Below are 25565 nucleotides of genomic sequence, written 5' to 3' on the forward strand. Positions count from 1 at the left end.
TGCCTCCCTTTCCGCGTCCGGACATGGCGTTGGGCTAGTGGCGTTGGTGTGCGCAAGCGACGGTAACGATGTGAGGCGCAGCGAGTCGAGCAGCGGAGTGACAACGCTGTATGATTGGAAGTAGCTCATGTGTTCTTCGCCCTGTCTCGTCATTATTCCAAAGTTCCTGCCATAATTCAATTCCCCTTCTTTTAATACTTTGTTTATCTCCTACTAGATTTGTGTGATAATCATGTAACTTAAATTTAACGGTTTTCTTGCCGCGCGGTTTGAGGCGCCATGTCACGGATTGCGCGGTCCCTCCCGCCGGAGGTTCGAGTCTTTATATGGCGTCAATTGCCACTTTTCACATCTTACAGATATCTTGTCTAAATTATTTTGAAGTTGGTTTGGTTTTGATTTTCTTATGATTTTACTAGACGGTAAATGAAAGCATCACCTGCACACAATCTAAGATGGCTGCTCAGATTATCTCCTAAATCATTCATATAGATTAGAAAGAGCACTGGTCACATAGCACTACGTTCGGGAACGCCAAATATCACTTACGTTTTACTGGATGACTTTCAGTCAGTTACCGCGGACTGTACGTCTGACAGGAAACCACGAATCCAGTCCCACAACTGGCGCGGTATCCAATAGGCACGCTGTCTGATTAGAAGTCTGCCACTTCAGAGGAAAGGTATCGAAAGCCTTCCGGAAATCTAGAAATATGGAATCAATTTGAGATTTTCAGTCGATAGCACCAACTACTTCGCAAGAATAAATAGCAACTTGTGTTTCACACGAACGACATTTTGTGAATCGCTGCTGTCTATGTGTCAGCAGATCGTTGTCTTAGAGGTAATTTATATATTCAAACACAGCGTATGTACCAAAATACTACTGCAAACTGACGTCAGTAATCAGGGTCTGTTGTTCGTCGGATTATTCTTGCTTCCTATCTTGATTATTTCTGTGACCTGTGCAACTTTCCAGTCTTTAGGTACGCACCTTTCGTCGAACGAGCTGTTGTATACGATTGTTCAGTACGGAGCTATATCAGCATGCTCTAAAAGCGATCTAACTGGTAGGCCTAAATAATCTATACGGAATGCCTAGTCTTAGTAATGTAAACTGCTTTACTACACCCATGGTACTCCTCTTAAGTAAATGATGTTGACAGCATCTTGGTTCGAATTCTGTAACATTTACTTCGTCTTCTTTGATGGTGGAAGATGATTGGCTGTCTTTTTGTGGCTGTAGCTCCATAACGCTGCATTTCAGACCTATGGTTATTTTTACCCTACCGTACTCTGATCTTATCACGCTTTTTTCTCCAGCCTGTATACTATCGAAATAGTGGAGAACGTCGTAATTCCGATGAAGCTGTTTGTGGATGTTGCTATTGGTAATATAAAAGTGACATCGGTAGCACATTGTATAGAAATGCAGCAGACGGACGATTTATACAGATGTTGTCAGTAGGCCCTCAACATTAACAAATGTAATGTACTGCGCTAAGCAGACGGAAAGACCCGTTATTGTATGATTACATGATTCCAGAATAATTACTGGAAGCAGGTGCACCCATTAAATGTTTGGAAGTATACGTACAGTTCCACTGAAAGTAGAATGGACACACAAAACTAACCGCAGAGGAGGAAGACGCCAGAGTGAGAGTGCCTTTCTAGAATACTGGTGTGACTTATGCAGCTTTGCAGTCTTTGAGTACGGATCTTTCGTTGAGCGAGCACTTTTATACGATTGTTAAGTACAGCTGTTGCATCAGCATACTCTGAAAGGAACCTAATTGGTATGTGCAGGAGAGGATCGTGCGACAGACATTCAGTGGAGGAATTCACTCTTTTTAAAATTTATGTAGACGACACCACCAGAAATTTGAAACAAAGAAAGCCGTAAATGATCCATATAGCCCATAATATATTTATAATATACTATTATTATTGACTGATTACATATTAATGGCAAATGCTGACGACGATCTACAAAAGTCAATCCATCTTTTATTCTTACTTGGGAAGGATTATAAGATAGCAATAAATGTAACAAGAATACCACACGGTAATCGGATTTTGTGCTTTTTTATACGTATTTCTGGTATGTGAAATTCAGAACTTAAATATCAATATCCCAAAGCAGTTCGCTGCACCTCCCAAAAAGTCCCGAGAAAATCGACACTGAAGATTTCTGAGCGTCTTCAGAGCCCCAAAACAAACTCTTTTTTTCACCGGGCTCCGTGGTGAAATGTCTGTCTACAACGTGGGAGACCTGGGTTGGATTACCGGTTGTAACAGTCTTTGAAACAAAGGTGCATGTCCCATGAGCAGCCGGCCGGAGTGGCCGTAGGGTTCTAGGCGCTACAGTCTGGAACTACGAGACCGCTACGGTCGCAGGTTTGAATCCTGCCTCGGGCATGGATGTGTGTGATGTCCTTATGTTAGCTAGGTTTAAGTAGTTCTAAGTTCTAGGGGACTGATGACCACAGAAGTTGAGTCCCATAGTGCTCAGAGCCATTTGAACCATTTTGTCCCATGAGCATTTCCTTGACGCATAAAACACCTAAGACTGAAAAAAAATTAATTGGTACTAATTTTTACGTTAAACAACCTTCACTAACAGTCTCTGATAAAATATAGGTAATTAAGAATTTATATCTGCATATAAAATAGGAATTTTGTGTGAGACGTGTAATTAGAAATACGAAGACGTGCTTTTTTCTTGAAAAGACAATTAGATATATGGCACTTAGCTTCTATTTCATGAATTTTATTATATTTTAGGTATTCGAACTAAACGGAAAAAAGGAATGATGTAAACGAGACTTAAACCCAGCGATCCAGCAATTAACAGTCTCAGTCAGTACTGACTTCTTTCATCTTCGTGTATTTTACGCTTGACGGAAATGATTGTAAAATAATCCTTTGTTTAAAAATTAGAATCGGCTAGGAATCGAAACCAGGATCCTGACATGGTGGGTAAGCACTCTACAATGGGGTCGCGTGCCTGTTGAAGTAATTGGTCTTTACGTGGAAGATACAGGACTGTTGGAAAACTTCAACTTCTATATTCTCGACAATTTATCGGAGTTTCATGTATTGCTTCGTGTGAGTGATATTTGATTTCTGAACTTCACGTACCACGAATACAAAAAATTACAAAAATCTGATTGCCTTATGAATGATTCGGCGTTGCACAAGAAATGCCCAATAAGAAACAAAACTGTAACTGACTATCAGATTTGGAAACAGGTCAATTACCTAGGGAGCTACATTACTTTTAACGAAGATTAGGATGCAGATTTTAAATTACTGAGAAGTAGACACCAGAGTATACGTGGCACTACAACAGAAAATTAAAAAGTACACGAAGAGAGAGAAAAATTAAATTCCATCATGTGATTGTTGTGCCTGTTCTACTGCATGGAAGTGAATTCTGGGTTGCGAAGAGCGGAGATTTTTGCCATGTTCAGGCGGCTGAAATGAAATTTTACGGGCAGTCAAAAGTTCCACCAAGTTGGACAGGAAAATATTAGACAAGAACTGAATATTTTTGCCGTAAATGATAATTTACGGCAAATTCGACCATACCACTGCTGCATACGAACGACACTTCAAAATACAGGTAATGGCCCAACTTCAGTCACAATACGAGCAGTTATATCTTTACTATTCTTGTCTGTAGTTCACTCTCGTCAATACTCGCTCCCTTAACACTCCCCCCCCCCCTTTTTTTTTTGTTTTGCCTACACGAGTCCTTTATGGAAAGTCTGTTATTTCCAAACAGCCACTGTCACCTTCATTTCAATATTCTCCTGTTTCATTACGCCTTCTACTTCTTACAATACCAAACAAGGCTTCACTTGGGCTAAACTAACAATATCCTTCTTAACGCCTCTATATTATTATTATTATTATTTTTATTATTATTATCAGTGTTACTATTATTACTATCATATATAATTTTTAATAATGCAAATTATTGTTAATGTGACTGGTTATGTAATTTTTTTGGTATGTGTTATTTCTGGTCACATGCGAGAGAAGTCCTTACAGCCCTAAACTGGTGAGGCTAAATATGCAATAAGTAAATAAAAACGTAACATGACCTACACAATCAAACGTGTTGGAAAGATCACAAAAAATTACGAACTGGCAATATTTTATGACTTAAAGCTTGTAATATTTCGTGGGTGAATGTGTAAATAGCATTCTCTGTTGAGTAAGCCTAACTGTGATATCCTGTGTAAACTGTTCCTATTTAAATGTGAGTCTACTGTTGAGTACATTACTTTTTCCAATGTTTTGAAAACAATATGTCAGTAAACAAATTGGACAATGATTTAACACTTTCTTGAAAGCTTCCTTACGAGAAGCTTTAACAACTGCATGTTTTAAACTGTCTACAAAAATTCCCCGTGTCAGTGATGCATTACGTATGTCACTACGAACAACATTTGTTGCTTTAATTTCACCGCCCTCTAATTAAAAATACGTACGCCTTATTGTAATATTTCTGTGGAAAACATCCAGTTACGAGGTTAATGTCACCATTCATAACAAATTACCATCAACATAACATTGTCACACTCTTTCGCCCCTTGAGTCTCTGTGGAGTGCTTTCGAATTTTACCCTGGCACTGTTGCATAATATGGCGATCAGCAACAACGCATCCCTACGGAGGGACTGAGCGTCCGTTATCGACCTTGCCTACACATACTAGTTAAAATATGTGGTATCACCGTTTGTGAAAACTACAAACAAACAACATCGAATTGTCACTTCCGTATCTAACTGATTAAAACAAGTGTATCCCAAATACAGAGGTACGTCGAACCTCTCGTGTAACTCGATCATTTGCGCTACTTAAGAATGTACGATCTATTTCCATTCACAAACATGTAATAGCTTCGAAACTGAGGATGGTTTCAGTGCGGAGAAATTGAGTCTGACATTTTCTTCAAAACATGCAATGGAAATTGAAATACGGAAAACGATGAACAGTTGTTCACAAAACCATTCCCTACGGTAGTAAAGGTAACGGCAATATCAACGAGCTACGATCTGCAGCAGAAGGCGCATAATTTCCTAATATGTTCGGATTTGGAATCCAGTAATGAACACTATTACTCTTTTTAGATTTTGAAACAAAACTGAAACTGAAATTCGCATGTTCAGTAACCCAAAAGGTGTCGAGCTCGCGTGACCATGGCCGATAAATTGCCTTATAGACACAGGTGACAAAAATAAATATTATTGTTCGTGAAAGAAAAGGAGAAAGAGGAAGGTACCTAAGCTATACGGAAAGACGCTTTCGTGTCAGCAGTTATTTTCGCGATACTGATGTGGTTCAGTATTTTATTAGATGGACAATACAATTTTAGGGAGTACAATAAAAGGCTAGGTCAAACATTGTAAACTCGAATGGACAATACAATTTTAGGGAGTACAATAAAAGGCTAGGTCAAACATTGTAAACTCGAAAACAACTAAGTCATACAGTTCACGGGCAGTTTCACAAAATTGCGTTTGGATGTCACTCAGTATACGTATAGTCGAACAGCAACACACAGAAGTAGGCTTCAAATGAAGTGAGAATCTGAACGTGTGTATTAGCACTGGCAGTGCAGTTTCCGTTTCTATTATTCGTGGTATTATTTTCGAGTAGCTGTAGCGGAAAGAAGCACGATGGTTGCAGTGGTGAGTAACGTGGTGGCGCGTGCACTGATTCGTCACTTGAATTTGCAAGGAAAAGCGTAGAAGGAAATTCCCGATGAAATTGTGACTGTGTATCGGTATAATGCGTCAGCATACGAAATTCTGAATGCAGGAAAGGTTGTCTGGAAGTCTCACTAAGGAGTGGCAGATCACTTCTGACGGACGAACCAACGACGATCGCTGGCTTTCATATTGTCATTTATTAATTAAGGAAACAAATTTTCTGCATGAGTGTGCGATCACTGTAAATAAAACCAACTAGATCGCTTAATATATGTGTTTATTTATAATGTCATTCCGGCTACTTCCCTCATCAGATGAAACTCGGAAACTGTAAAACAAGGTTCGGCATCAGCATCAGTAAAACCTATCAGTTTTATTGGTACTGACCCTGAATCTTCTTTCACAAGCTCTAAGGTTTTGACTGAGTGTGTTAGTAACCGAAAGAGCATTATAAATACAGACATTAAGCGATCTGCATAATTATATTCACAGAAGGAACAGAAACGAAAGTTACAAGCAAAGAATGAAAACCTACAAAATCACCTCTGGTAACGGAGACAAGGACGCAGTCCTCTTCTGAGAAAGGTATGCTATCTATCTTTTTGGACTGTCACGGAATTGTTGACTATGCAAGAAATTGCCACACAACTATGGATCAGTACTACGGAATGTTCTATCTAATTAGCGGCGTGATAAAAAGCAGAAGAGGCGAAGAGTGATTGAGAGTGCTCTAACTCCAGGAGGGAAATGCGCACTTTTCCACCGCTCATGGAATTTTGGGTTATTGTCAGGCGAAGCTATGAAATCTTTCCATAACTACCTTATTCATAACATTTGGCACTAGAGGACTTCTTCCTCTTCCGAAAACTGAAGGAAGCCATGTGAGAACAACAATCCGCCAGTTATGACGAAGTGATTGCTGCAGTGGAAAGCTATAATGCGATCCATACAAACCTGGATACTTCATTAAGCTACAACATTGGGACCAATAATTGGACACATTCGCAATTCTGGGAGGTGATAATACACAATTGGAAGATTACACACACACACACACACACACACACACACACACACACAGTCCTCACAGGAAATTTGGAAGTGCCCTCTACCAACAACAATGCACAGCTGTACTGTTTGACCATATTCCTGAAGTGTATCCTCGCTAATGTTTCTAATTTCGTGTGTAACGACCTCACGGAGTTCTGCAGTTGTTCTTGGTCTATTCTTGTACACTCAGCTTTTACGATACCCTCACAAGAAAAAACCCGTGGATGTTATGTCGGATGATCGCGGGCAGGGGGGGGGGGGGGGCACAAATTTTTTGAGATTATTCGTAAACTTGTTACAAGTTGCATGGAAGCGCTAGACGTGCGACATGTTGTTGTTTGTTGGATATAACTTTGTAGATATTTGGTCTCAGCCAGCTGCTCCAGAAATGTATTGAAGACGCCCGTATACATTGTAGTGTCTACGGTTGTACATAAGAAAATGGGGCCAACAATCCCGGAAGCTGACACCGCGCACCAAACTCCAAACTTTTCATCATGCAGTGGTGTTACGTGGATGATATGGTGGTTTACATCTCAGTACCTGCTGTTTTGTGTGTTGATGTAACCTGACAGATGGAACAATGCCTCACTTGTAAATCAAGTTATAGGGAGAATGTCTGGCCGTTGAATAAAAAAACCTCTGATACCATCGACGGTAACGAGTTCTTTTCTCATTAACTGTTTCTTGCAACGCTTGCATCATGTGCACTCTGTATGGTTGTAATACCGATATCTTCGCAGCTCTCTAACATGTGCCATATGAAGTTGCTGTCTCATGGCACAACCGACGCAACGATTTCCCTGGAGAGTTCGCTCAGCGTCTTCGAACATTATTAATAAACCGTGCACTCACACATGGTCTGTGCTTACCATTGTCACAGTTGTCGCCAGCTTCCTTACAATGAATAAAATTGTTGCCTGTCTGAACACTGCGTACACTGAATTCTTTCCGGAACGCCTATTGTGTCGTAACCAATGAGTCTGCCTTCCAATATGTTTTCACGATGAAAAGCGGCTCTCGAAGTGTGTACCGTTTGTTTCTGCCAGCTAAAGACTATGAAACAATCACTAATTTGTTCGCTATTGCCACGCGGCCCCAACTACACACTCAGACTTTACAAACCGCGACAGACGAGACAACTAACTAACTAACTAACTAACTAACACGAGCCGAGTAAGCACGGCATTATATCGACCAAAGTAGTAACTCATTCTAATTCCTCCAGAGCTACTGAGGTCATTACAACAACTTTCCCGTTTCTACGAACTTTTGGAGGGAATTAGTTCAGGCTTATATGGATCGCCCTGTACTTCTAAAAATTCAGCACTTCTCTCGTCGTGTAACATAACACGTTCTACATCAACGGAAATACGATATGTGATTTGTAGGGTTCGTATGTTTTACAAATGTTCCGATTAATAGCTTTTTGTTCATACGAAAGCTACCCTGAAGCATGATGTCGTTCCTGGAGGAAAGCAAGTTTCTCTCAAAAAATCAGCACGGATTTAGGAAAGAAGTGTAAGTGAAAAACAGCTCGCTTCATTGATGAAACGACATCTTGCAACGACAAATTCAGGTAAATTCTGTTTTCCTTGATTTCCGAAAGGCGTCCGACACCATCAACTAATGATCAAAATACGATCATATGAAGTATTTCCGAAAATATTTGATTAGCTCGACACGTAGAGGGTGGTCATCCATTTCCAAAAACTAATAGATCATTTACATAATACATCATCAAAATCAATTTCTGTGATAACGTGGGTCTATTATTTTTCGGAATAATCAATAAGAATGCATACGGTATCAGGACGTGTGTCTTTTGTTTGTGAGGGATTGCATGATTTTTTTTTTTTGTAATATGGAGGTGCAGCAGGAGTCAACTGAGAAATTTCAAACGCCAGCGCCAACAAGACAAGACATTTTGTTACTTGTTAATAAGATCCACAGAACTGGAAACGTTGCCGACAAATCACGCGCAGGAGGACCACCTATTCCACAAGAGGCTGTTCAGCTAATCAGAAACCTCTTGACTGCATCAACTCGTCGTTTTACCAAGTATGACGACCCGAAATCAACGATTATAAAGAATTACACTGTACACTAAGAAAAGTGTACCACAATCAGGTGCTTCACAAATTAGACCAAACAGATTTCATACCTCGGCAAGCTGCATGTTATGATCTGATAGTGGCTGCACACAACGAACACCTCACGCATCAAATTTTGTACACTGATGAAGCCACATATCACATCTGCGGAAAAGTTAAGGAACGTAACTGCCCCATATGGAGTAACGAGACACCTCAAGATAACCTTTAGTGTCAAAGAGCAATTCTTGGAACCACAGCTTCAGCAAGAAGGTGTTGCTGACACTGCTGTGTTCCATCACATTCTACAGTTTATTAAGTAAAATTTGGTGCCCTCTGGGGACAGACAACATATTAGTATACTCTTGTTTGACTGGAACTGAGTTAATAATGCTGGTACGACATGGGAATTCTACCGTTTCCAATCCCATTCTATCAGTTGCCAGGGCTTCTTCCTGTTCTACTCACGATATGTGGCGCGAAACGACCGAATGCTTAAACGCCTCAGTGTGGGCTTATGAGACAAGTCCAGAAAGTAAATTACTGGGACTACAACGGGCTAAGGTTTCTGCTATTGTTTTGAAGGCTGACAACACTGACCGCAATTAGCATCGCACAAACACGTTTAGTATGTGAACTCACATTGCATCGTACAGGTGGGGTGAAGGATACCGGTAAGAAATCCCGCCAAGTGTGAACCACGTGCTGTGAACCGCTTCCTATTCGCGCAAGGAATAACATCTACCTAATTTTTTTCGCAAATGAAAACGCTTTACGGGGAACTTATTGTGAACAGAACGAGTCTGTTTATATGGCGTAAGGGGTTTATTGGAGGCAGAATAAATGTCCATGACGAACAGAGGAGTGAAAAGACCTTCCGTTTTGACTGATGAGTTGATGCAAACAATTGTGGAAACTATTCATGAAGCCCGCCGATTGGCAGTGGATGAAATTTCTACGACGTTTCCACAACTCTCCAGAACTCTCTTATACAAGACTATGACAGAAACGCTGGGATATCGGAAACTGTGCACAAGATAGGATTTAAAACAGCTGATTGATCAACATGCGAAAAATCTGGTCACTAGCATCCACGAGTTTCTTGAGCGACTTGAGTTGGAAGATGAGGGTTTCCTGGGCTCTACGCATTGTGACTGGAGATGAAAAGTGGGCGCCTCATTAGACGCCTGATGCAAAACGACAGACGTCACAGTGGCGTCACACCAATTCCCTATCTGTCAAAATATTCAAAGCCACAATTTCGGGCAAAAAAATCGGGACCATAGTGTTTTGGATCCGAAAAGGCATCATTTTGGTCGAATTTTTGCCTTAAGGGGAGACCATCAGTGCACATCGATATTCTAAGATCCTAAAAAAATCAAAAGGAGCATTCAAAACGAAAGGAGGGGAATGCTGACCACAGGAGCGTGCTTGTTGCACAGCCTTAGCCAAGGAGGAGGTTATGGACTCATTTGCTGGGATGTTTTGAATCCCCTTCCCGTACTCCCCTAACTTGGCGCCTTAGGATTCAGATGTGGGAGAAGGAGCTGGTGGGAGAGTTCTTCGAGGAGGGCATAAAGAAGTTTGTGTCACAGCTCACTACTCGCAGTGAACGGGATGGCGATTATGTGGAAAAACAGTAAAAAGTGTATCAACAATACCCTGTAATTTTTTTTCAAGTACACTTTTTCTAGACGAATATGGAAATCTAGTAACCTTGCGATCCCTACGGGAGCAATACGTAGGGAATTGTAATATTCTCTTAGATTCATTACTTAAGTTGGTTCTTGAAACTTACTAAGCAGGCTTTCAATAGTTTGTGTATATCATAAAGCTTTTGTTAGTTCAGTCCTTCCGGCATCTCCGTGACGCTCCACCATGGATCACACAAACATATGACCATTCGGAATGTTTCGCAAGCAATCTCCTTTGTACACTGATTCCATTTCCCTAGTGTTCTGTCAATGAACAGAGGCTGCCATCTGCTTTATCTCCTACTGAGCCTATGTGATCGCTCCATTTCATATCACGATAAATTGTTATAACCTGATGTTTGTAAGAACTGAGCGACTGTCACTTGTCCTTACTGGAATCAGAGGGTACCACGTTTATTCTATTTTCCGAAGTAGAAAATTTTGCATTTTTGAAAGGAAAGTAAGTTGGAAACTTTGCACCACTTTGAAATCTTACGAAGAGTTGTCTGAATGTTTGTACTTCATTACAGGAAACACTTTGAACTGCTGCTATTTATATTAGGGGAGTTCAATAAGTAATGCAGTACTTTTTTCTGAAAACAGGTTGGTTAAATTCATGATTCCAATACACCATATCATCACCCACTCTTTTGGTTACGAAATCCTATTTAGCAACATAACCTCCGTTCAATGCGACGCCCTTACGCCACCTTACTCCGAGGGCCTGTATACCCACATGACACCACTCTACTGGTCGATATCGGAGCCAACGTCTTGCTGCATCAATAACTTTCCAATCATCCACGTGTTGCTTCCCATGGAATGGTACCCTTCATTAGGCAAACGGAAGTAGGCGAGATGCGAGATCCGGGCTGTAGGGTGGATGAGGAACAGTCCAATGAAGTTTTGTTAGCTCTTCTCGGGTGTGCAGACTTGTGTGTGGTCTTGCATCGTCATGGAAAAGAAGAAGTTCATTTGCAATTTTGCGGCGACGAACAAGCTGAAGCCATTTCTGCAATTGCCTGGGGTAGCACAATACGCATCAGAGTTGATCGTTGCACCATGAGGGAGAACATCAAACAGAAGACCGTCGCCATGATTTTACCGGTTGATGGTGCAGCTCTCAAGTTCCTCTTCGGACAAGATGTGATGTGGAGGCACTCCATGTACTGCCGTTTTGTTACCGATTCGAAGTGATCACCCCATGTTTCATTATCTGTGACGATGTTCGACAAAAATTTGTCGCGATCAGCCTCGTAATGCGCAAGCAATTCCGCAAAGATTGTCCTTCATTGCTCTTCATGGTCTTCTGTTAGGCGGCGAGTAACCCCGTGGGCACAAACCTTTGATTACCGCAACTAGTAGAGGAATGAGGCAACATTACTATGTCCCGGTGAGCAGCGAGATGTTTGTGACCCGTTAATCACCTCGAATGGGACTGTCCGCACGCTTCAACATTGTAGGAGTCAACAGCTGCGTGCGGCCGGCCGGCACGCGCGAGACTGGACAGATTTTCGCGACGCTATTGCAATGATGACAGACACCTCGCCCAACAACTCACCGTGTTTTCGTTCACTGCCATGTCTCCGTAGAAAGACTGCACACACCTACGAATACAGTACTGGCCATTAAAATTGCTACACCACGAAGATGACGTGCTACATACGCGAAATTTAACCGGCAGGAAGAAGATGCTGTAATATGCAAATGATTAGCTTTTCAGAGCATTCACACAAGGCTGGGGCCGGTGGCGACACCTACAATGTGCTAACATGAGAAAGGTTTCCAACCGATTCCTCATACACAAACAGCAGTTGACCGGCGTTGCCTTGTGAAACGTTGTTGTGATGCCTCGTGTAAGGAGCAGAAATGTGTACCATCACGTTTCCAACTTTGACAAAGGTCGGATTGTAGCCTATCTCGATTGCGGTTTATCATACCGCGACATTGCTGCTCGCGTTGGTCAGTATCCAATGACTGTTAGTAGAATATGGAATCGGTGGGTTCAGGAGGGTAATAAGGAACGCCGTGCTGGATCCCAACGGCCTCGTATCACTAGCAGTCGAAATGACAGGAATCTTATCCGCATGGCTGTAACGGATCGTGCAGCCACGTCTCGATCCCTGAGTCAACAGATGGGGACGTTTGCAAGACAACAACCATCTGCGCGAACAGTTCGACGACATTTGCAGCAGCATGGACTATCAGCTCGGAGACCACGGCTATGGTTACCCTTGACGCTGCATCACAGACAGGAGCGCCTGCGATGGGTACTCAACGACGAACCTGGGTCCACGAATGGCAAAACGTCATTTTTTAGGATGAATCCAGGTTCTGTTTACAGGATCATGATGGTCGCATCCGTGTTTGGCGACATCGCGGTGAACGCACATTGGAAGCGTGTATGCGATCCCTGCGACACCCTACATTTCAGCAGGATAATGCACGACCGCATGTTGCACGTCCTGTACGGGCCTTTCTCGATACAGAAAATGTTCGACTGCTGCCCTAGCCAGCAGATTCTCCAGATATCTCACCAACTGAAAACGTCTGGTCAATGGTGGCCGAGCGACTGGCTCCTCACAATACGCCAGTCACTACTCTTGATGAACTGTGGTATCGTGTTGGAGCTGCATGGGCAGCTGTACCTGTACGCACCATCCAAGCTCTGTTTGACTCAATTCCCAGGCGTATCAAGGCCGTTATTACGGCCAGAGGTGGTTCTTCTGGGTACTGATTTCTCAGGATCTATGCATCCAAATTGCGTGAAAATGTAATCACATGTCAGTTCTAGTGTAATATATTTGTCCAATGAATATCCGTTTATCATCTGTATTTCTTCTTGGTGTAGCAATTTTAATGGGCAGTAGTGTACATGCGATGCTTTTATTTTCCACCAAAAGAAACTCAATGATAGCTCTCTGCTTGGAAAGCAGCATCATTACAGACGGTATTTTGAAGGGTACATGTAGCGCCGCCACATATCGGAACTACTGGGGCTGAAGCACGAATATTCCACGATGTCTCACAACAGATTCCGCATTTTTTCAACTAAACGGCCCGGAAAAAAATGTTTTTCATTAGTTATTGAACTTCCCCTCGTAAAACAAAGACCAGGTGTTTCTTAACACACTTCGTCCATGACTCCTGAAATTGACGGCTGCCTCGTTACACGAACGATATCTGGCATAGGATTGACGTAATGCGAAATGTGCCGTTGCAGCCGGTACTCACCGAGACCTTGGCGTGCCCTCCGCCGGAGCCACACATGGGCATGTAGAGGCTGCTGGACGAAGACACGCTGATCCGGTCGCCCTCCTCAGCAGACAGGAAGCTGTCCGGCAGCGACTTGGGCGGCGGTGGCGGCGTCTGGTACATGCCCCCGTCGCTGGCCCTGCAACACAAGCGATACCTATAATTATTCACTTAATGTCACAGCTGTGAAATGACGATGTACTTTGGTGTAAGCACTGTCGCCTGTTCCCTCGTTATTGTGCATAATTGTTAACTTTCGTTCGGTTCTACTTTCGAACTGCGGCATTAATTGTACACTCTTTCACATTAGTTCTGTACTTAAGGTTTTGTCGTTGCTTGTAACGATTATGATCCCACAGTTGACTATCACACTCCACAACGGCCAAATACTACGTTTACATGTTTTCTCTCGTCGTGGAGCGGCTTTGTCTGGGCAGTTTTTTGTGTCTCAGCAAGCCCTGTCTGATCGCCATAATTACACCAAGCGGTCGGCAGAATGTTTACGATCAGTGTTCTTTGATTTGGTGTTTAACATTACATGCGACAACCAGACCATTTATATTTTCACTTAAGCAGGACTAGATGAGGTAAGGATGTAATCAGTGTAAGTCTTTAAGATGCCGTAGCTTTAGCACACTTTCCTGTTTTGTTTAACTCAGGCAACCTGAAGGTGTTCGAAGAAACGAAACCGGTCGTATCACAATGGATGTGAAATAATACAGCTGGTTTTCATTAATAATTAATACCTCTAACTGTCAACGGCGTGAGAAAAACTACACCGCGCTCTTTACACGGACAGAAATAACATACTGTCGGTTTCCGGAAGGCGTTCGACAGAAGCTCACGAAACATCTGGCCAAATTCGTCATTATATTTACGACTACTTGCCAATGGAACGCAGCATATTATTCTTAGTGAAGACGAAGCTTTGTACCTAAGCTCCCTTCGGACATACCCCCATGAGTATTTTATGACCATTTGGTTCTGAATATGTATACGAATGACATATTCGACAATATTTGAAGCTCCATAAGCTTGTTCGAGGATGATGCTGTTGTGTACAGAGAAGTGGTAACGCTCAGTACTCGCACACTGTGGTGCCACGCAGGAAGACCTGCAGAGAATCGACACCTGGTGCAGGGGTTGGCACCTGACCGTCAACCTAGACAAATATAACATTTGTGCATTAATAGTTGCAAGGACTTATTTCTTTGATTACTGAAAAACAGATGGAAACAGTCGCCCATTAAATATCTGAGTGTGTATGCGCGGAGCGAAACAAAATGGGACGACTACATAGAACTAGTCGTAGAACGAGATTCATTGCAAGGATCCTCAGGAAGTGTAGTCCACCCACGAAAAAGCTATCTTAAAAAAGGAAAAAAACCTTCATTCTGCCGATAGTTTGTCGCTCCTCAGCCTTGTCCCACAACCACGTAGAACTGATTAAGGTAAAAGAGAAAAAAAAAGCAGTGCGTTTTGTCACGTGCTCTTTTGGTGAGGCACTCACTCGCCCAACTCCAGAGGCAGACGCTACAAGAGAGGCATAATTAAGAAGTGGTTTACTGTTGCAGTTCTCAGAGCGTACGTTCCTGGGCGAGTCCATTAACATATTGGTTCCTCCTGCATATATCTCGCGGAAAGACCGTGAAAGTAACATTAGAGATTCGAGTTCATACGGAGGCTTGTTCTCATGCGCCATTCGCGACTGGAACAGGAAAGGAGGGGAAGAACATCCACGTAGTTACCACCCACCGTATAAATATTTATTGATGAACACCCACAAAGCGTTCTAGAACAATGCCTATCTTCAGCGGCGTCAGGCCTGGTGGTCTAGTTGTTGTCTAGTCTGTAAAGCGCGTGCCTGGGATCCGAGAGGTCGCGGGATCGAATTCCGGTCGGGCCACGCAGATTTTCAGTCAGCGTTTAACTTAGCCTACATCTCTCAACGATGCGAAGAGTCGCTAGGAACGACACGTAGTTCGAACTCCACGTCAAACTGTAGATCCTTTTTCTCCTGATGAATAATTGGGGAAGGTTAGGGACACGCAAGTCGCCGATTCAGCGTCCAGTTGAAAGACTCGCACCAGGCCACCAAGTCACATGAAATTACTATTGTCGTTAACAGCAACAGAATTTAAAAAAAATAGTGAACGATCACGACGATGAAACTGTATTTGAGTTGTGTGTATCATATACACATACAAGAGTAAACATTATCAGTTTTTAACAAACGAACATTTAGTTTGTTTCCAACCACACGTGTTTCACCTATTCGTATTAGGTAACATCACTGAAGTATGAAATAAGATAAATGGTTAACTGTATATATTTTGTTATGGAACATGCAGTGTTACTGGGTATAATATTTAGATTTTCGCCGGCCGCGGTGGCCACGCGGTTCTAGGCGCTGCAGTCCGAAACCGCGCGACTGCTGCGGTCGCAGGTTCCAATCCTGCCTCGGGCATGGGTGTGTGTGATGTCCTTAGGTTAGTTAGGTTTAAGTAGTTATCAGTTCTAGGGGACTGATGACCTCAGATGTTAAGTCCCATAGTGCTCAGAGCAATTTCGAACCATTTTTTAGATTTTCCTACTATGGACAATGATACTGTATCAAACTGACGAGGAGAACATAGCAAGTGCCATAACCTGATTTCCCAGAAACTTCGCCCAGTGGAAGAGGAGCCAGAATAAGCAAAGACGTATCTCAGCTTATCCGTAGTTACTCCACCGTTTCTGAGAAGACGATGGTCAAAGATTTCGACGCACTTTAGACACCTTTTAACTTGCGATATTCCCAGTCGAAACGAAGGCACATTGCCTAGCGCCGCGCCTTCTCACTTCAGCACCCCGTGGTCGAAACCCGATTATTATTTTTATTTTTCACGTGACTACCCACGTTTGTAGAATATTACTGCACGAATGTTTTCCAATGTATACTGAAATAACGTTTTCCTTATTCGTCTAACAATTTGTATCTGCTGAATGAATTAAAAAAAAAAAAGTACATGAATGAGAAAATATTAGAAATTGTTTTCGATGAAATTCTTGTAGTTATCTTGATTAATAATGGATTGCAAGCGCCTGTTTTTGGCAAAACGATACTTTATGCATGGTTTGCCGCGAAATTATTGTCAACTCGTGAAATCTTGAGCAATATTGACGACGTTTCTTTCTAGAGTGAAATTCACACGAAGAGATATCACTGTGGCAAACCTGCCTTCCCGTGATTCCGGTGGTCTTGCGAATTGCTATGTTTCGATTGTTTCTACGATCGGTACCATCCAAGGAATACACTGAAACGTCCTGAAGAATAAATATAAGAATTAATATATGAATTAGTATATGAATGAACTATAAGAAAATGAGAATTTAAAAAGATTTTAACCTATGAAAATACGATACACACATATATTACATAATACATGTATGACACTTATAGTGAAAGCCGGCTGTAATTTTAGAATTAATATAACGTCCTTGTAGCCCGTAACTTGATAAGAAACATTCGTGTAGCAACCTTCAACGGACATGGCTAGAAAAATGAAATCAAAATAAAGCAAAATAAAATAATAAAAAATTACCGGGTTATGAACACAGGCTCGAAAGTGAGAGGCCGCGATGCTATCCACTGTGCCACAATTTCGACTGAGATTATCACGCGCTGCAAGGCATCTAAAGTAAGTCGAATACTTCGACCGTCGTTTTCTCAGAAACGATCAAGTATCTACGGAAGCCGAGATACGAGTTCGCTTACTTTGGCTCCTCTTTCACTGAGCGAAATTTCTGGGAAATCGGGTTATGGCACTTGCCGTGTTCTCCTCGTAGGTGATAAATCACAATCCTATAGCTGTTGACAGTGAGCTAACCTACACGTGTTGCCAGTAAACTTTGTGTGTCTAATAACTGATTACCTTAGCAGTTAAGTCCCATAAGATTTCACACACATTTGAACATTTGAATGTATAGTTAAACAACTGCTGTTTGTTTTACGGATTTAAGTTATCTCTAATACAATCACAGATGAAATTTTTAGATGTAAAATAAATATTAAATGGATAATATTTATTCTTATCTACATGATTAACATTGTGTAGGAACTGAGAAATAATGGCTGCAAATGTTATCATCTCATATTTATTCCGTCTTCAAATATTCTGCTCTGTATTTCGTTTCTTTGGGAGAATGATCAAATGAACCTCCCCCCCCCCCCCCGATTTTGTTGATACTTCGACAGCGAGGAGATTTTGAGTTCTTTCAATTTGGCATACTTTTTTTTCCATTGTTTCTGCAACAGTGTTCTGACCTGTTTTGTGTACCGTGGAGGATCAGCACTACGGTTTTCTGGTTTACTGCATTCTTGTTACAAGCTCTTCTCATTTGTTGCAGAACTTCACTCTCAGACCAGCTTACATATGTTTACTTCTTCCCTGGTATCTTCACCTCTCTTCCTATCAAGTAATGTGTAGGCAATGACACATCTAAGCGATTTCAGCTCTGTACTTTCTTCCCTTTCCATAAGTCGTGTCCACCATTCAGATTCATACAAGTTTGGTACTACCATCACTTTATACAGTTTAAGCAATGTACAAGTATCTCTTGCGCTATTTTCCACATGACATTTGGTTGTGCCACACAGACGCTAAAATTTCCATACTTTGTATTTACATCATTATTTCATGAGAGAGTAGTATCATAGATCCAACACCAAGGAATTTGATAATTTGCTCCACTGCCTCATTTTTAATGATTATTTTAGCTCTAACTGATTTACGTCCTGCAAATGCCACCACTTTTATTTTTATGTCGAGATATTTACAAGTAAAATATAACCGCCTATGTTCGACGTCAACATGCAATAACCACTCGCACACAGCAGGTGGCAGTACTATTAGTGAAGGGTATATGAACCTAGTCGGGAGACGCGAAAACACATTTCCTTCTTGCACAAGCAAGTAAGGCCTAGGTAGTAGATCATCATTTGTTCCAGCTATAACCACTTAGCATTGTCTTGAGTAGCGTTTTTTATTGAAAAATGTTTAGCCATTATTTTCGCCACTTACGGCAGGAATGACCATGGTTACTAACATAATAACCAGGCAAGAAAATGGGCCTTGACTTTTGGAATTCGATAGATCTGAAGACTCCTGAGAATATTTTCTATGAACTCTATCCCTTTCCTTTAGTGATACATATTGTTGGCACAGGGAACGGCGTAACTATCTCTAACGTGTAACGGTAGCTTGTATCGTGCAAAGGGGCGTATCACACTCCGTTGACAACAGGAACCCACTCGACACAGCCGTGCAAAGATACTGCATGAGCCTCTTCCTCAAGGGCTCCCATATCAGCTTTACAGTTGCGAAACGTAACCGCATGAACCAAATTAACACATTTTAGAAAACCAAACATTTATTAATTTGGAAATTAATTTAGTAATTTTACTATCGATTAAGTATATGGTTCAGTCACATCAACGTGTGTGTGAAATCTTATGGGACTTGACTGCTAAGGTCATCAGTCCCTAAGCTTACACACTACTTAACCTAAATTATCCTAAGGACAAGCACACACACCCATACCCGAGGGAGGACTCGAACCTCCGCCGGGAACAGCCGCACAGTCCATGACTGCAGCGCCTTAGACCGCTCGACTAATCCCGTGCACATCAATGTGAGTACCGCCTATGTTCAACGTCAACATTCGATAACCATTCGCACACGGTAGGTGGCAGTACCAGCAGTGGAGGGTATGTGAAGTATGTCGGGAGAAGCGGAAAACAGTACAGTCGATGTCTTGATGCGAGGACCAGAGCGATTTATCTGATCATTGGCTTTCGGGACAAGAGTGAAATCATTTCCAAACGGCTAAGTTTGTTAACTGATCGCAGCCGGCCGGTGTGGCCGTGCGGTTCTAGGCGCGTCAGTCTGGAACCGCGTGACCGCTTCGGTCGCAGGTTCGAATCCTGCGTCGGGTATGGACGTGTGTGATGTCCTTAGGTTAGTTAGGTTTAAGTAGTTTTAAGTTCTAGGGGACTGATGACCTCAGAAGTTAAGTCCCATAGTGCTCAGAGCCATAACTGTTCGCGTGCTGCCGTTGTTAAACTGTATCGTGCATGGCAAAATGGTGCTATCCACAACAAGCGCCGAGGCAACTGCGGTGCACCAGGGCCCATGGATGTCTGGGCCGAACGACGGCTGCGGAGAAGAGAACAGGAGAATAGACGTGCAGCTGCTGAGCAACTGACCGCCCAGATGAACCAAGGGGCTATGAACAATGTCTCCTCAACGACCGTTCAGCGAGCGTTGCTGCGCATGAGTCTCCGCAGCAGACGCCTGGTTTATACCCCCATGCCGGCTGCTGTTCGTCGGCGACGCAGGCTGGAATTTGCACGCCAATACCGCAACTGGACGTCAACTGAGCTGCTACAGGCGGCCTTTTAAGATAAATCGTTTTATGGTCTAAAGGACAGACGGATGTTGGCGTAAACGGCATGAATCGTCTGAAAGCAAATACCCTACATGAGTTATGTTATGGGGAATGTTTACGTGGCATTCATTGGGCCATCTGGTCAGAGTGGAAGGCACAATGGATCAACACAAGTATGCATCTATCCTTAGGGGCCCATGTCCGCAACTGTATGCAATTTGTTTTTCCTCGGCACGACGACATATACCAGCACTACAATGTAACGTGCGACACAGCTCACAGTGCACGTGTGCGGTTCGAAGACCACCAGCAAGAGTTTAAAGTATTCCCACGACTACCAGCCTCCCCGGATTTAAACCTAACCAAAAATATGGGACCACCTCGATCGGGCTGTTGGCGCCGTGGGTCCTCAACCGAGAAACCTAGCGCATCTGACCACGGCAATGAAGTCTGCATGGCTCAAGATCCCTTTCGGAACCTCGAGAGCTTCACTGACCCTCTTCCTGCACGTTTCACAGCTGTTCGCGCTGCAAAAGGAGGTTATTCAGGCTTTTGGTAGGGGGTCACATCAATTTGACTGGCCAGTGTAAAATCGGTCACTGAATTTTATAGTATTCGCTATTGTACGTATAAAATACACACCCAAAGCAAGTGAGAGTTTTTCTTGTAAATATCGAATCGATTACTAACTAGTGTTCTTACAAATAGTCCTAGAAAAAAATTTCTCTAACAAAATCGAGCTTTTGACCGTAAACACCATTGCCTTTCTCAGGAACTCAAGTCTGTTGGAAATCAAGTCAGCTGCAAGCAAGTCAAGATGCATGCCTCACGTGTAAAGTACTGTCCAAAGCTCGGATTTTCATAGAGAATTTGTGCGACACCTGCACCGACAACAGTTTGTACAACGGAGCCGTCGTGAAAAACTTCGTTGGTACGTGACGGTGAACTTTTCACGTTCAAAGAGCTTACGGCTATCGTGTACAGGCAAGTTATTCCTAAAGCGATAAGCGATATGGTCCAATAACCATGCTACAATCAGCATGTGAAAACTCGTTTACGTACTGGCAGTAACTCACTGTGGGAACAATACACAGAGGTGACGAAAGTGACTGGATAGCGATATGCACTTAAAGAGACGTCATTTGTACTCATGTGATTCATGTGAAAAGGTTTTTGACGTGATTACGACCGCACGACGGCAGACAATACATTATGAACGCGGAGTGGTAGTTGGAGCTAGAAGCATGGGACACTCCACTTCGGAAATAATTGTGGAATTCAATATTCCGAGGTCCACAGCATCAAGAGTGTGCCGAGAATAACAAATACCAGGAATTATCTTTCACCAGGGACAACGCATTGGCCGACGATCTTCACTTAACGACCGAGAGCGGCGGCGTTTGCATAGAATTGTCAGTGCTAACTGAGAAGCACCATTGCTCGAAATAACTGCGGAAATCAATGTCGGATGTACGACAAATCTATCCATTAGAGCAGTGCGACGAAATCTGGCCCGTTAACGGGCTATGGCAGCAGATGATCGAAGCGAGTGGCTTTGCTAACAATTTGTGGTAAGTTCCTATGGGACCAAACTAGTAAGATCATCGGTCCCTAGGCTCACACATTACATCATCTAACTTAAACTAACTTAGGCTAAGGACAACACACACACTCATGCCCGAGGGAGCACTCGAACCTCCAACGGGGGTAGCCACGCTGGCCGTGTCAAAGCGCCTGAGACCGCACGGCTGCCCCGCGCGGCCCTTTCCTAACAGCACGACATCGCCTGCAGCGCCTCTCCTGGGCTCGTGAGCACATCGGTTGGCACCTAGATGACTGGAAAACCGTGGTCTCGTCAGATGAGTCCCGATTTCAATCGGTAGGAGCTGTGATGGTAATGTTCGAGAGTGATGCAGTCCCTGCAAAGCTCTGGACCCAAGCTGGAAGCAAGCATTATGCAAGCTGGTGGTGGCTCCATAGTGGTGTGGGCTGTGTTTACATGGAATGGACTGGGTCCTCTGGTCCAACAGAACTGATCATTGCCTAGAAATGGTTACATTCGGCTACTTGGGGAGACCATTTGCAGCTATTCATGGACTTCATATTCCCACACAACGATGGAAGTTTTGTAGATGACAATGCGCCATGTCACAACTGTTCACGATTGGTTTGAAGAACATTTTGGACAATTTGAGCGAATGATATGGCTATACATCGTCCGGCATTAATGTCATCGAACATTTATGGGGCATAATCGTGGGGTGAGTTCGTGCACGAAAGACTGCGCCGGCAACACTTTCGCGATTATAGGCGACTACAGAGGTAACATGGCTCACTATTTCTGCAGGAGACACTTCCAACGACAATTCCACGTCCGGTTGTTGCACTACGCCGGGCAAAAGGAGGTCGGACACAATATTGGAAGCTATCCCATGACCATTGTCAGTACGGTGTACCTCGTAACATGTTTCAGTTACACCTGGCCTGTTGTACACAAGGTTGTCGAGACGTTGCTGTTAAAGCACGTCCCACACTTCGACGGCGGCCCTCTCGACGTCATCCTGTCTACGACAAGGGTTCCTGCGACGACAAACTGCAAGTTGCAGCTGGTTTTAAGGTTGCTCAGTCGGGTTCATGTCAAACGTTCGCGCAGAGCTGTCCATTCAGATGATTCCTGCCAGCTGGAGGAAGCCGTTGGCGAGGTGGGTATGTCGTGCTGGTGCATTAGCGCGCTGACGGACGAAACAGTCGCCCAAATGTTTATTGTAGAACTGAAGAAAAGGTAGGAGTAGTGATGAGAGGCTTCAGAGAAGAGGATCTACCTCCCTGTTGAACCGATGGATATGCTGCTTGAGATGTGCATTGGTACCTGGACAAAGAAGATCATCGGAAGTTAGACAAACGGTGCTCTCGACGGTGAAGAGGACGCGACACCATTGATCAGGGTTTCTTTCCAAGTGTTCCTTGGCCCACCTTTCTCGCGCTCAACGGTACTGAGAGGTTTGTATTGTTGTGCGGACGCCTACGGGAAAAACTGATGACGCAGGAGCGGTTGCACACTGTTTGAGTAACACATACCTCCCAGATGCCTTCAAAAACGCAGTGCGCAGTTCTGTTGCATTCTCTTCGGGATACCTACGAGCCATTACTTGTAGATCGCGGTCATCAACTGGTGCTGTTGAGTGAGGGTGACTCTTTAACAGGCAGCTCTTCAGTGTTGTCTGTCTCATAATGGAGGTTAAACATTGGAATAACGTCGCTATGGTGTACACAAATTCGGTGGATCACTTTCCAATCTGACAACCCTGCGTGGCATCTTCACAGACCGAACACTGTGAACAAGTCGCTTTGTTCCACTCACGATCCAAAACACTGCGCGATCTATTAACAAAAACAAATTTTGCAAACCAAGAAGGTGATGCATTATGTACTGCAACTGACAGCTCTTTGCAATATTTATATAGGGTATAGACTCTTTGCCAAACACTAAGAAGTACTTGTTCTACTATTGATCCTGTTATGTTTTAAATGTAATTTTTCCACATTAAGGCAAACCTTCATATTTGCGGATATGACACTATTATTAGAATAAAACGTCAGTTAACGCAACCTATAAGTAGGCTTGCCGTTCTTCTCTGTACACTTTACTGGGTTGATCGCCGCATGTAAGTGATATGGACATGAAATACCTGAAGAAACCTGCAACACTCTCAGCATGCAAGCCACAGTAGCAAATTCCCATTTGTAAATACTTTTTTCAGTCTGCCATAAAGGTCACTCCTCGCGAGGTAAAGAAATAAGATTTGAGGAACAGTTTGGACACCGCATAAAAAGAACGCAAAATGGACGATTTCGAAGGGAGAGAGGATACAGCCAAAATGTTGAATGAATTTCGACGACACTTGTGGGCCACGGACGACGTTTTTGAGATACATAAAAGCATTTGCAAGAGTGTGAATTTTAAAAAAACAAAGTCAGCAATGACATGAATTTCCGGAATGCTTATCGTCTACATGGGAGATAAACGTAACTATTGCGACAAAATTTCGTTATGGGTTGTTTCGTTGTCAAGTACAAAAAAATGTCCGCCTGTCGCTAAAAGGGAAGTCGTCCTCCATCAGGAAAGTCCAAAAATGGTTCAAATGGCTCTGAGCACTATGGGAGTTAACTGCTGAGGTCATCAGTCCCCTAGAACTTACAACTACTTAAACCTAACTAACCTAAGGACGTCACACACATCCATGCCCGAGGCAGGATTCGAACCTGCGACCGTAGCGGTCGCGCGGTTCCAGACTGTAGCGCCTAGAACCGCTCGGTCACCCCGGCCGGCTCAGAAAAGTCCAACACTAAAAAATTGGAACGATAGGCGGAGAATCGACGCATGCTGCAGGGGTTGGTAACCAGCCCTCAACATGAACTAATGTAACATACTGATCATTAATTACCGAAGACGCCTCCTATTTTCAGAGTACACAATTGCCGAACAATCGATCGGAACAGTCGTATCCATGAGATAGAAGAGCAATTCGGAAAGTAAGGTCCGAACGATTGCGAGACGGCAACCGCAGTGAAAATCCGATGAAGCTTCGCACAGATGTGTTGGCAGTGTCTCTAATATGCTCGTTGATCGCATCACTCTTTTCAGTTCTGAGTGCACTATCATCATGAAAAGCTAGCTGGCTATCAGTGGCGAAGCGTGGCATATTCTGTAGGGCAGAATGGGAATTACGAATTTCGAAAAAAGAAAAAACCTTAAAGCAAAAACTCGTAAACTCACCGTTACATCTTTTTATACATTAGTTTCATCATTCCGTCCTTTTTCTTAGTGTAAACACTGACAACACGAAATATGAACTCCTGCCGTTTGGATGAAGATTTCACAGTTCCCTTCTCTATAATCAAAATCAAATTTGATAGTCTGTCATCTGTCACTGTATTGCGAAAGTAGGTTTTAAAGTCTTTTAATGTATTCAATCTTCTTTAGCAAGAACCAACGACAAAATAATTTCAGTCACTCAGAGAAGATGTCTTTTACATCGTTGTTTGTAATGGATTTAAGGAGGGACAGAGCTGTGTCGTTTATGCTCACTGCAGTAAATAAACACAAGTTCTCCTTCCAGTTTTCCACTATCAAAGAAAGGATATATCTTATGTGGTTTTTCTTTGCATATCGAGAAAGTGTTGGCCTACTGTAGCCTGAGAACTTTTCTCCTTTACGAGCTCTGTAAAATCTGTTTCGTGAAAGTCATGGAATCTAGTTTTCATGTTTACTAATAATGTGTCAACTATTTCGAATGCCAGTCCTCTCAATTTTCGAGTACTT

General features: G+C 42.9%; 1 protein-coding gene across 1 annotated transcript in view; it reads right to left on the bottom strand.

Annotated features, from left to right (window-relative positions):
* LOC126412963 (ankyrin repeat and SAM domain-containing protein 1A-like) overlaps window positions 1-25565 on the bottom strand; it is a 611160-nt gene that overhangs the window by 123234 nt on the left and 462361 nt on the right. The window contains exon 8 of the mRNA XM_050082855.1: window positions 13793-13952. Within this exon, the coding sequence (XP_049938812.1) occupies window positions 13793-13952 (160 nt within the window). The remainder of the gene's footprint in view (window positions 1-13792; window positions 13953-25565) is intronic.

The sequence above is a fragment of the Schistocerca serialis genome, chromosome 7, assembly GCF_023864345.2.
Source record: "Schistocerca serialis cubense isolate TAMUIC-IGC-003099 chromosome 7, iqSchSeri2.2, whole genome shotgun sequence".
NCBI lineage: Eukaryota > Metazoa > Arthropoda > Insecta > Orthoptera > Acrididae > Schistocerca > Schistocerca serialis.